Raw genomic sequence first — 13695 nt, 5'->3', positions numbered from 1 at the left:
TACCTCAACATAATTCAACTGGAAGAACATCTGGTAGTCCACCTTTTTGATCCGATTCCGGGCCAGATCAATCGTTCCAATTCGCGTGACCGACCCGAACGTTCCTCGTCCAACATCGCTAATCATATTATCGTGCAGGTACAACCTCCGCAAAAACCTCATTCCTCTAAATGTGTTCGAATCGATCTTTTTAATGTTGTTAAATGCCATATTCAACACCCTCAGCACCGCATTACGAGCAAAGGTACCCCTCGTAATTTCCGTCAGGGCATTGTGCGACACATTGATCCAGGTCATTTTGGTTAGATCGGACACGTGAGAGGCATCTAACTTGGTGAGGTTATTGTGACTCAGGTCGAGGATTTCCGCCTCTCGGAGACCCTTGAATTGACCCTTTTTCAAGGACACCAACCGGTTGCCACTTATGTCCAGCGTTCTGATCTTCTTGAAGGACTGAAATGCGATAATGATTAGGAGATGATGGTGGCGGAAAATCTACTTCAGCTTACCATAAAAATATCCTGACCCATATCGCTAAGCGGCCCATTGACGATATGCATCTTTTCCAACGAACCATCGAAGGTCATCCCGCCGAACACACCCTTGGGCAAGTTTTCGATCCGATGTCCATCGATGTTCAGTACCTTCAGATGTCCTAGAATTTTCATCGCATCTCCAGGAAAACCGTCCAGCTCGCTTTTGACCAGATGCAACTCCAACAAGGTATCGTTGATTCCATAAAATGCATGCTCTCTGATACTGGCAATTGGGGTATCGAGCACGTACAGCCGCTTCACGCTTAGCTTGTGAAGTAGAGTACCGAAGAGATTTCCTACAAAAAGGAGATAAAAAAAAAGCAATAACAACAGATTAGAGTGATTACTCATCGTAACAGCAAACGGTGGAGGCCTCACACAACAGACACATATTTCCGAACATAAATAGAAACCATCGAATGGATTGGGTGCAGCCAGCCAAAGGCGCCCCAATAAACGAGAAAGACAAAAGAAAAGCCTTGAACTTGAAAGTGAACGAAACTTCAACACCTAATCGGCTTCAGAGCAATGTGTGGATTCACAGCTGGGTTAAGTAGAAAGGTACGCGCGGTGTGCAGCCATAAGAAACAAAAAAGCTGGGCGTGCGTTATGCGCATAGTCTGTCGTTTCCTGTACAATTGATGTTGCGCAGCTACTGTGCGTACACCGGCGGAAATTGAATTTCATTTTCCGCTTATCCGCTTATGGAATCTATTGGCTGATAGGTATGTGAACTAGAGTAAGTTGCAGAAAAAAATCAATCAGCTTTGGCTTTGGGACCGACGGTTAGAGTTTTTCATCACTTGATTTATCGACATGTTGTCGTAAGTGTTGGGTAAAATTACAATAGGAAGTTGATGATTGCGATGCAAAGGTTGTAATTATTGTGGAATCATCTTTTTTTTTTTTGATTTTACATACATTTTTGTTGTTGTGATATCTTTATAGGACAGTGTTCTTGAGGCCCTGAGTGGCTAAATTTGACATATTTTGTCTAATTTAATGCAGGTTAAGCAAAACTTTGTTCAACTTTTATGTTAAAGTTACAAAGAAATGGAGATTACAGCAACGCAGTTACTCAAAGTTTTGCTCAAACAACATCAAATTAGGCAAGAAATCATAGTACCTCACCCGACATGGAAAATTTATCATCTCACCATACTACAAATCTAGTACTTCACTGATTGCGTCCTATTGCTTTTACGTTTCCTTTTAGCTTGTTTGTGTTAGGACAACTTCTTGGGATTCCTCTAGAAATTTATCCAAGATGTCCATCTGGAGATATCTTCAAGAATTTTTGATGGAGATTCTTCCGTGCATTGTTCCAGGTTATCCCATTGAGGATTCTTACAGGAATTGCATCTGATGATTCTGATTATTCCTCTAAGAATTTCTCCTGGGGATTCTTTTAGAAATTTCGTCTGGGTATTCCTTCGGGAACTTTAAGTGTCAATTACTTCAGAACGAAAAGAAGGAGCTCCTGCTGTAGATTTCTCTAAGAATTTCAACTGGAGTTTCTTCGAGATTTCACATCACAACGAATGTCATATAAGAGTTATGGCAGCGCAAGTTTTGGTTGTATAGAGGTTGATTTGCGCTGCTGCAACTCATATAAGAATTGTTTCTGTGGATTCTTCAAAGAATTTATTCTAAAGAACTCTCCCGGTAATCTTCTGGAGTGATAGGATTTTTTCCTGAATTCTTACAACAACTTGTAAATGTAATTTCTCCTGGAACTCTTAAAGGGCATCTATTTAGTACGTCACGTTAAATTTGGCAATGCTTGATCCCCTCCTCCCTAGAAGCGTGATGTCCTCTTGTAGGACATCGACCATCCGTCGTCGTTTCGAGGTTGTGTAGGGAGGGAGAAGCCGATTTTGCGGAATTCACGCGCGCTGGCTTTCAGTATGTCTTTTGTTTTTTTTTTTTTGTTTTTCCTTCGTTTACAGTCGTCAAACGCAGCCAGTGGTGTGAACGAGTGAACATTCGATATTGTTTGGAGGGCGTTCTTTGCCTATTTGATGCTGCAAGATTATCCGGTGAGTTTGTTCTATTTTGTTATCTTTTATATATGAACATATCCCGTGCAGGAACGAATAACTGACACATAACTGCAGCATACCACAGTCAGGTATCATACCAAGACAAGATATTGGTTGGTTCCCGAGCAGGAGAAAATAGCTAAAGAATGCCATACTCAGGTATGGAAAACCGTAAGGTTGCGACCATTCATTTGCAAAGATTTACATTCATTTGCTATTATCTCAGTTCAGAAGCATGCTATCGAAAAACAATGTATGGATGAATTTAACCTTGTAGTTTTATCTGAAAGTTTGCCGAACAACATTGGGGTCGCAAACGTATACCAAAGTCGTGAGCGAGCTGTGAAGGCAACTCTTCACGCGGTGAATGTAAATTACATTCACGCTGTGGAAAGTTGCCTTCACCGCTCACGACTTTGGTATGCGTGTGCGACCCCAATGTTATTCGGCAAACTTTCAGATAAAACTACAATGTTAAATTCATCCATGCATTGTTTTTCGATAGCGTGCTTCTGAACTGAGATAATAACAAATGAATGTAAATCTTTGCAAATGAATGATCGCAACCATGGAAAACCGAAAACCTACAACCTGAATAAGGTATTAAGAAGCCCTGAATAAGAGGTAAAATACCTAAAATATTAACTGGTATATATTCTGCGCATAACACGTGAATAGTGACACTAGGCAATATCAGGCTGGATTCATGGGTGAACGGGCTACAACGGACCAGATGTTCGCCATCCACCAGGTGTTGCAAAAATGTCGCGAATACAACGTGCCCACACATCACTTGTTCATCGATTTCAAATCGGCATATGATACAATCGATCGAGAACAGCTATGGCAGATTATGCACGAATACGGATTCCCGGATAAACTGATACGATTGATCAAGGCGACGATGGATCGTGTGATGTGCGTATTTCGAGTATCAGGGACACTCTCGAGTCCCTTCGAATCTCGCAGAGGTTTACGGCAAGGTGATGGCCTTTCGTGCTTGCTGTTCAACATTAGAGGGTGTAATTAGGAGAGCGGGGATAAACACGAGTGGGACGATTTTCATGAAGTCCGTTCAGCTGCTTGATTTCGCTTATAATATTGATATTATAGCTCGTAAATTTGTGATGTCGACAGTGATGAAGTCGAGGCGGTTGAAGAATTCGTGTACTTGCGCTCACTGGTGACCGCCGACAACGACACCAGCAGAGGAATTCAGAAACGCATTGTGGCAGGAAATCGAGCCTAGTTTGGACTCTGCAGTACTCTACGATCGAACAAAATTCGCCGTAACTCGAACTTAACTATCAAAAAAACGCTGATTAGACCGGTAGTGCTCTATGGGCACGAAGCATGGACCCTACGTGCAGAGGACCAACGCGCCCTTGGAGTTTTCGAACGGAAGGTGTTGCGTACCATCTACGGCGGAGTGCAGATGGAAGACACGGGACTTGGAGATGGCGAATGAACCACGAGCTGCATCAGTTGCTGAGAGAACCAACCATCGTCCACACCGCGAAAATCGGGAGGCTACGGTGGGCGGGTCACGTCATCAGGATGTCGGATAGCAACCCGACTAAAATGGTTCTCGAGAGTCATCCGACCGGTACAAGAAGACGTGGTGCGCAGCGAACTAGGTGGGTCGACCAAGTGGAAGACGATTTGCGGACCCTACGCAAAGTGCGGAACTGGAGACAAACTGCCATGGACCGAGTGGAATGGAGTAGGCTACTATGTACAGCAGAGGCCACCCAGGCCTTAGCCTGATCGGTAAGGTAAGTCATCTGAAACCTTTACACAGTTTTGCACACCGTACGTTGTTTTGATTAGCCTGGTAAACTCCCTAGGCAAGCATTAACGTCCATAAAGAAAGACAATTGGCTGTCGTTGACTTTAAAATTAGGTAGACAAATCGTGACTACAAAATGTATAAAATATCAATAATCTCATTCTAATAGCGCAATCACGATTGATTGAAGACGGCAAATGAAGAAAAATTCCCAACAAATTTGCATGCGCTATTTTTACTGTATCTAATTCCAGCAACACATATGGAAAGTGGCACGCCTTGTTAGCTCCATATTATTGTACTGTACCACCCATCTAAGTTGATTGAACTTACGCTTTAAAAAAAATAGTTTCAACCAAGTTTTTGAACTTAAAGTGGTGTGTAAGCAAAACGAAACTTAGGCGAGGGTGTTATGATGACCGTGCTGTACACCTTTCTAAATTTATTAGAGTGAACCTATGTCCCCCTAAACTAGCATGCAAAAATTTTCCTGTACGGTCTCTCAATGTTGGCCTGAAATTCGGCGCGTGTGCCATTAATAAAATCAGTGCATTTTTGCAAGGTTTTAAATGTTTCAAAATATAAATACCCATCAGAATGGCTTGTCAAAATAAAAAAAAAAAATGGAGCTGGTCGTCATCCAAATGGCATCGTCGTCACTTGCATCAAACCAATGCAACGCAGCGGGCGGGGTGAGTGTAAATTTGAAGAATGGAACACGCTGCTGCAACAAAAATGGCAATGGAATGTTCGCCTTCCCGCGATGATGCTAATGAGCCGGCACGGTTGTGGATAATTAGCAACGTTCCATGATGGACTGAAGTTCGGGCATGTTTATTAGTGGACCTAAAGTTTTACGGATCACGGTGAATTTCACGGCAACTGCTAGGAAAATTAACCTTTGAGGTAGGTGATAAGATTTTAGCTAATTTATTGTTTATCGGCTGTTTTATTTCATCAGGTTCATCAACTAACTCAATGGATTGGTTAATTGCTGAAACACTATTGATGAAATACTCATTAAATTTACATGCTATTATGTGTTCGTTATCTTCTAATGTGCCGTTAAAAGTTATAGACCGCGGTTTACAATTACTAGGTTTAAGCAAAGATTTTAAAATTTTCCATAACTCTTTGCTGTTGTTTTGATGCTGATCAATTTTCCTCTGTATATATTCGCAACGCGTTTGTTTTAACGATTGCGAATATTTATTACGCGCAACACAGTACCTCTTCCAATTATAATTATTATTATTTCTACGTAACTTTTTGTACAATTTATCTCTTGTGCGTTTAAGACGCAGTAGATCTAAATTGTACCAGCTGTTAGAATTTTTCAACGAAACAATCTTCTGTTCAACTAATTCATTGGTACAGGTTTTCAAAACGTCGGTAAGAACAGCTGATTTCCTATCCAGGGAATCCGTTGTTTGAAAATCCATGTTTCTCTCGACAAGCCTTGAAACTGCTTGCTTTGAGTATTTTTTCCAGCACTTCAATTTCACCGCATTATCGTCTTCTTGAGTCTCCTCAACGTTAATAACTAATGTTTCATGATCGGTTATTTTTAAATCTAAACACGTAACTGTACTAACAGAGTCAAAATTAGAATAAACATGATCAATCAAAGTTTTACTATGGCTGGAAATACGCGTATACTCATTTACTTTTTGTTTTAAATTAAAAAATTCCGATAATCGTTTCAACTGATTCGAATTATGAATGTCACACCAATTAATATTAAAATCACCAGCAAGTACGTTTAATTTACTAGGATCTACGAAACTCTCAAGCCAGTTTTCTAAAATAGCAATAAAATGGTGATCACTTGAACTGGGAGAATGATATAAACAACCATAATTACCCACCTTCATGCCTCGCACAACTGTAATGCCCAAAAACCAATTACCTTCACAAACTTCGTTCAATTGAAGCTTGAATTGAATTGATTCTTTGACATAAATAGCAACACAGCCAGTGTGTCTTGAATGTGACAAACAAGCAGCTATATTATATCCCGGAATACTGTACTGTTCAAACGCATCCATATCAACAATATGTGTTTCTGATAAAAAGACTAAAAGTGGACGTTTAACTTCTACAATCTGACGTAGTGCAACGTAGTTTGTAGATAAACCCGCAATGTTAAAATATAAAATATCAAATTGTGTCACATTACTACCGGAACTTGGTTGCTATTCATTGAAATGCAAGCTGCTTTTTTTTTTCTTTGAACAAGTCTCTTATAGACTTCACATTCACTAACATTGAAAGCTGTGTGGTTAACGTCCAAGTTAAGTTTACGTTCGTTATTCATTTTACAACAATTAACACATTTCAATACAGTTGACGTGCATTCAGATGTCTTGTGACTTTCACTGCACTTAGAGCACTTAGTGCCGTTCTTGCAATTAGTGCTCACGTGCCCAAATTCTCCACACTCGAAACATCGTACAATACTATTGTCTGGAACAACAAGGCACCGATCAAACCTTATATTTACCTTCCTAGCGGTCAACATGCAACTGTACGTATTTTTATCAACTTCAATCACCGCGTTGTACTTGTTGTACTTGAAACGTGGATTTTCAAACATACGGATGACTTTCACTTCATTGATAGCGATGTCTTCATTCTGGTCCTTTAGGATTTGAATGAATTCATCGGAAGAAAACTGATCGCACATGCCCATCACTTTAAGTCTTGGCACCGATGAGGGAACAACAGCTTTGTAGTTTTCACCCAATTCACTTTGAATGCCATCTTTAACAACATTTACGTTATATCCTGTTGCACACTCAGCAATAATAGAGCCATCTTTCCCGTTTCTAAAGTTACTGATCTTGTGTATTTTTGGATCCAGTTTAGTGTACAAAAATTTTCGAGTATCATCGCTACTCTGGCTGGACTCTTGCGGCTTTATCACAATGACTGGACGAGCCTTACGAGTCACCTCAACCTCTTTGTGACATTAGCGTCATTAGACTTCACGCTTTTCTTTCTACTAGTTTTACCGTTAGTTTGATTCCCAGAGTTGTTCTTAACAATATCCGCAAAACTAACTTTTTCAATGAAAACATCATCTGACGTATCGGCACCGTCATCCTGAACTCTACGCTTGATTCGAGTTCGGCTCCGAAGCCGTGCTAGAAGTACCTTGTCTTACATTCATTGCAGCCTTTCCCGAATTAAATTGAGAAAATGAACATTTCATATTTTCCATTTCTTTATTAACTAATTCCCCAAGTCCAAAAATTGCCTTCTCCAATGTACAATTTAGATTTCTCCCCAATTGTTCAATTTCGCATTTCATTGTCTCGTTTATCTGAGCAGCAATGTGCTCTCGAACGCCACTAAGCGAATCGGCGAGTGAAGAAATCTTCTTCATCTCCTCTTCGAACTTTTGTGCGTTAGAAAGCAGTACATAGTGGTTTCGCAGCGCGGTGTCACGAACACTAATGCAAATCTACTGGTTGAAAATATGCCCATTTGATTTTGCCGGGAACAGCTGATCTTTATTTACTATTTTCAACCAGTAACTCAGGTAGTGTTCGTGTAATGCAGCGTGTACGTACACGCAACACCAATAAAAGCAGAAACCACTATTCTGCTCGCCACAACACTGGCTTGATAAACACTCATCACATTTGAACGCTACATTTTCGTTCTCCGTTATTACCTTTGCCACTGCTTTGGTCAGAGATGTGCATTTGTAGTGGACTACTTTTGCACATCCACATCCCGAACAGCACAAGGGTAAATCGCTTGGAAGCACATTACCACCACATAGGCTACACTCAACCATCGCTGGAGCCTATACACAAATGCAAAACCATGCACACAACACAACACAGAACACAGAGAAGCAATAAAAAATGCCAAATTTGCTTTGCCGCCCGCCAGCAATTACTGCTGCTGGGGTGGCAGAAAAACACAAATTAAAGGCGAACAAACCCCACCGACAATTGGTCACCTGGTGTCGTCGTCGTAATTATCCAATTGGCACACGGTAAAACACTATTTCCCGCGGCACTTGCACTATTTCACACGTAAATTAATTAATTTTGAAGCTGCACGGCAGAAACAAACTACACTGTCCACCATTACATCAATGATTTTGATCACACAAAAATTACTAAATGTGTTATTCTTTCAATCCAAATAGGCTCTAATATATCTTATCAGAGATATTCTCAGAACAGAAGCAGAAATTTTTAGTGTTGATAAAATTTCATTACATTGATGTAAAAAGTTACATTTTTTTCGAGAAAGATCCAAAGAGTTTCAATCCATGATAACTTTTTTCAACGTTCAGAAAGTACATGTGTTTTAATAACATGAGAAGCATCAATGTGTTGTTGATAAACGTTCAAAAGTTTATTAAAGTCGGTTCATTGGTTTCCGAGATATGACAGTTCAAAAAAAAAGTTGTCTAAAAAATAGTGTTTTACGAGAACGATTGTGGCTTCGCGAAAGATTGACCAATCGAGCTCAAAATTGCACCAATGATGCATATATAGTAGGTAAGTCAAAATTTGAGAGTTTTTGATGCACTCTATGAATAGCAGGCTTGACAGAAACTCCATCGCAAGAAAATGAGGAAGCGATTTCGGCGATTTTCTGAGGAGTGATAATAAAACTCAGAAATCACAACGCAAATCGTCAACAACACCGAGTGCGAGCTTGCCGCGCAGCAAGGAGTTCGCCCAACACTCATAATTGCTTGCTGTGTTTCTCACGTCCACTCACACTCAAAAAGCACTCGGGAGTTCCACTCCCATACATAGAAAGACTCTCGAGGCGAAAATCGCACTCAAAACCCCGAAATAATCATCGGCTCTTTTTTCGTTCCCCTCTTCCTCGCTCAGTTTTTATTGCCTCTCTGTTTGGGGATCGTTCGCTCCCTCGCGACGAGGCAGAAACAAAACACCGCTCAAGAGCATGTTGCAAAACTCTTTTGATTTCGAGGTGGATTATCAAGCCTGATGAATAGTTACAGCGTTTGAACTTTTTTGTGAGAGAAAAAAAAGTTGCCTATCCCAAACATTTTGACTCTTGTACACAAAATGGCTCTTGTACTACAAAAATGCTTTGAAAAGAGTCCAATTACACTGCTCGACAAAATTTTACAAAATCTGGTGTTATGGGATGAGAAATAAAAAGAACAGGGGTTTGGGACCCTACAAGTGTCATAGTGAAAGAATTTTTGAAAAATATTGGACCGGGCCTTCATAGTTTATAACCGAAGTTTGTAAGGAGAACTTGGGGTGTTCAATTGATATGCGCATGCATATATTTAGGCGTTTTCCAAGGGGTTGGTCGCTCAGCACATCTACTTTTGTCTTCAATGTGCCGATAGTGTGCCGAACTGTGCCGGTTGTGCCGAAGCTGTGCCCAATTGTGCCCATTTTTGTGCCGAACTCGTTTAGCGTGCAGGAACTGTCAAAGTATAATTTTGTTGATATCTGGCAACCATGTCAATTTTAGGTGTTGTTTCATGCGGCGATCTGTTCGTAAACAAAACAACATCGGGTGCGACGAAGGTATTTTAAATTAGCTACAAAATTACCTGAAAATTTCTGAGTGATTCATTGGAAGTGTAATGAATAAATGAAGAATTATTCCGTTTCAGCAGACAGTGAAGAATTTGCCGTTCTTCGGAGCAACACCGCTCGTAGCCATGGTCATCACTCCGGAAGGAAATTGATCTGCGTTCGACGAGAGTAAACTAGAGACGAAGGCTACGGGCATGCTCCGGATCAAAGGCATAATACGGATGAGCACTCGTCTATGATTGGCCTGCTGGTGCTAGGATGCAAATTGATTATGTCCACCTATCAGGTATCTTATCGATGATTGACGCAACGGCTGACGAAGTTAGCCTCGAAGTAGCAGCTTCCACCAACCGAAGTAGCAGCTTCCACCGACGTCGAGAGAACTGTGTTCCTGCTCATTATGCTGCACAAATCTCTCGCAGCTTTAGGAATATGTAGTTGAATTTCTTCCTTTCTTCTACAAGAAGAAATTGAACAACAATGAATACGGAAGGACGTGCTGCTCTTCTAGCTCCACCTCGCTTGCTGATGTTCTTAGGAATTAGCAGAAGGCATCGCGAGGCTGTTCTCAGCAGGATCGTTCCTGGACGTAGCGACATTCCACATTCTGCCGGAACTGACGCTAAATACCTAGCACGGAGGCAACCGAACCAACAGATACAGCGATTTCAATCTTACTTACTGGCGCCATGCTGCCGTTGTTTTTGACACATTTTGACCTCCACCAGAAAACGGCTAAAGAACCCAATCATTGCTCAGTTAGTAAACCCGGCCTTGTTTTGTAGAAGGGCAATCAATTTAATCAGCTAGAGCAAACGCAAGATCAATGTCACCGCTTTTATGCAATAAGGGAAAAAACAATTCTTTAGCACTTTAATAAACCATTTTGTATTAATTTGTAAAACGAGTTTGCTTTTGTGTTTTAAATCCATTTATGTGTTAGCCAGGGCTCTTGGATGTGTGTAAAACATACAGTTGTCTATGGCCGATTTTTTGTGTATATTGAGGTTTAGGGATTCCAACCAGAATCACAGTGTATAAATTTCCCAAAAGAAGATACCCTTCGCTCTACATTGACTAGGTACAATGGTGAGTGAACAAGGTTTCGATTTGCCTGTGGGTAAAACATATTTTTCATTTTATCATACATCAACGCAAAAATATAATCACGATTTGAATCTTCGACAGTTTATGAGTTAATTGAAAACTTTAAATGAACTGTGAGTTGGGCATCTTCATCAGAACTGTTATGTGCGTTCTATGCGAATGAATGTTAACTGCTTGAGCTGAAATTCTTGGAGATGCCACGTAGAGTGTTGCTATTAAATTGTATTTATATCCAAGGTTGACCGTTATCAAACTTACTTGCAACTATCTGCTAAAGATGCCAAAGAAAAGTGAAATTTTTCAAAACTGATATACTGCCAAAGACTTGAGTGAAGATACTGTTGCGCTTCAAAAACAAAATTAATGATATTTATCTCAAGAGAATTCTAAGTTCTTGAATTCAATCCAACGTTCTATTTACTTTTTACTCTAGCTGCAGCAGTCGCAGTGACAGAAAGCTACAGTGCTCCCATTTCATTTAATTCACGCATTGATCCGAATAAGCATGTGTTAGAGTGTGCCGGCAAGTGTGCCGTAATGTGCCGACGAGTGTGCCGATGTGTGCCCGGGCACATTGTGCCGAGTGACCAACCCCTTGGCGTTTTCGGTATTTAGGTTTGTTTCGTTATTGTCTAATTCCTAAATATATGCACGGCACGTTCCATTGCACATATCAATTGAACACCCCAAGTTCTCCATACAAACTTCGGTCATAAATTGTGATAGCCCGGTCCAATAATTTTCAAAAAATATTTCACTATGACACTTGTAGGGTCCCAAACCCCTGTTTTTTTCATCCCATAATAGTGTTGAACGGTGTTATTAACAGATTTAATCAGCTCCATACGTTCCCAAGCCTTCAATACTCGGCACGCTCATTGGTATTGGCAAAATCAAAACACCGTTCTTCTACGTTCAGGCATAACAATGCTTATCTAATTGAATAAATCAAAGGGCCGCACAACGCTGATTCAATTTAGCAAGGGGTTAGATCTTCCATTTAATCCATTGACCCAACTCCGGACTGCTCCAGACGTTCCTAAATTGGTATGAATAAGCAAAACCGACATCGACGGGCATTCCGACCAGAAGTCAGTTTGTTATTCTGCCACATTCATGTTAACCATCAGAGTTAACTAAAGAACAAAATTAACTTTTATTAGACATTGCTTAGGTCCATGAGCATATGAGCATGACCGTATAATTCGTAGTTGCTACTCCGTATTAGCTAAACACCATCCATGAGAAAGAAAAGTGTATTACACCCTGTATGTTACTCTACATACAGTCACTATAACTTGGCGTCAATCGATCATGACATCGCTGTTCCTTAATACGTCATTGACGCCTACTACCGAGTCAAGTGACGTCATGCTGAGTGCACCTAATGGAAACTGCAAGACAACTTGAAAAATCCAAGTTGATTTATCATATTAATAGCACATATGGATAACAGCTTGGTATCTAAGAGACTAACTTCGTCTGGACAAAACCAACGGTCATGACTTTGGATCATCATTCTGCTAGCAATCTACGAAGCATGCAACAGTATAAGTTAAAACGTTGCGTCACGTGGTTCACGAGCCTAATCACTAGTACTGATTCCGTTAAATTATCGTTCAGGTGTTGGAATGTTTTCGGTCATTAACTTTAAACCATGAAAGCTTATCGCTTTTCCAGACGACTGCTACCGGACGGGTTTACGCTGGGCGTGATTGTTTGTACACACTGACTGGGGTCCATATTTGGAAAGAGCGAGGTGCTCTTTTTCAGCCCTTCAGGTGACATGATGCCGCTTACCTACATCATCGAATTTGCAACGGTGAGCTGAACAAATCAATGCACCCCAGTATGCATAACCTAATATGAGGTGGACGACTATCAATCACAACTCACGCACGATGAGTAGCAATTATGTAAGCGCATTGGATGTGACCAATCTATCAATACTAAATAAAAACGTAACAACTTAAAATTCAGTCCATGCATGCTTCAAGCCGAGTTAGTTAGCTAGCTACCCTGAAAGCTCGAGTGCTGCCCCCGATGAAATTATACATTTTCTTTCGTCTTGCTTGGTTAGATTTGCTTTTGCGAATTAGACCATTTTCCTTCAAGATGGAAACTAATAAAGCTTCTCGGAGAGCGAAATAAGCAGACCCATGTTTCCATTGGGTTGCAGCTACCAACTTATGTTGCATAAGCACCGGAATTGGAAACACTTTCTTTGTCGATCCCGTCGCGCCGAAAGTAAGAAAGGCTAAAACCAAAAAGCCGGACATTCAAAATTCGGTGTCGCTCTCAAGATCATGTTGGTTGGAGCCGGCTGCCAACAGATTTTTATGTTGACTACCCACTTAGTAGTGTGGAGCGAAAGTTTCGGCGATGAAAAGGAAAAACATGAAACCATAAATGACGAGGGTGTCTACACGAACAGGTTCCACCTTTTTGGCTTTTACGAGTGGCGTCTCGTTGACTAAAAATGTTGTTTTCATTATGATAAAGAGCTCTCCGTCCAGCCGCGGTCGGAAAAGTTCGCGACCCGTGAGATTGCTTATGATTAAAACATCGCACTCGTTGATGTAAGCATTGAGAAAGTCGAAAAATACTTGACTGATTTGTAGTGCGTATTGTGCTTGAGCATATCGCTAAGCTTGTCGGTTGTAAAG

The 13695-nt window shown here is 40.8% G+C and overlaps 1 protein-coding gene across 7 annotated transcripts in view; it reads right to left on the bottom strand.

Annotated features, from left to right (window-relative positions):
* The window catches only part of LOC109427577 (toll-like receptor 6), a 67047-nt gene that overhangs the window by 15406 nt on the left and 37946 nt on the right, over nucleotides 1–13695 (bottom strand). For all 7 annotated transcript variants that reach the window (XM_062849948.1, XM_062849949.1, XM_062849945.1 and 4 more), the window contains 2 exons: nucleotides 510–832; nucleotides 4–453 (listed from right to left, as the gene is read on the bottom strand). In XM_062849948.1, the coding sequence (XP_062705932.1) occupies nucleotides 4–453; nucleotides 510–832 (773 nt within the window). The remainder of the gene's footprint in view (nucleotides 1–3; nucleotides 454–509; nucleotides 833–13695) is intronic.

The sequence above is a fragment of the Aedes albopictus genome, chromosome 2, assembly GCF_035046485.1.
Source record: "Aedes albopictus strain Foshan chromosome 2, AalbF5, whole genome shotgun sequence".
In the NCBI taxonomy this organism is placed as follows: domain Eukaryota; kingdom Metazoa; phylum Arthropoda; class Insecta; order Diptera; family Culicidae; genus Aedes; species Aedes albopictus.
The sequence above is the reverse complement of the archived record's forward strand: the minus strand, read 5'-3'. Positions and strand labels throughout refer to the sequence as shown.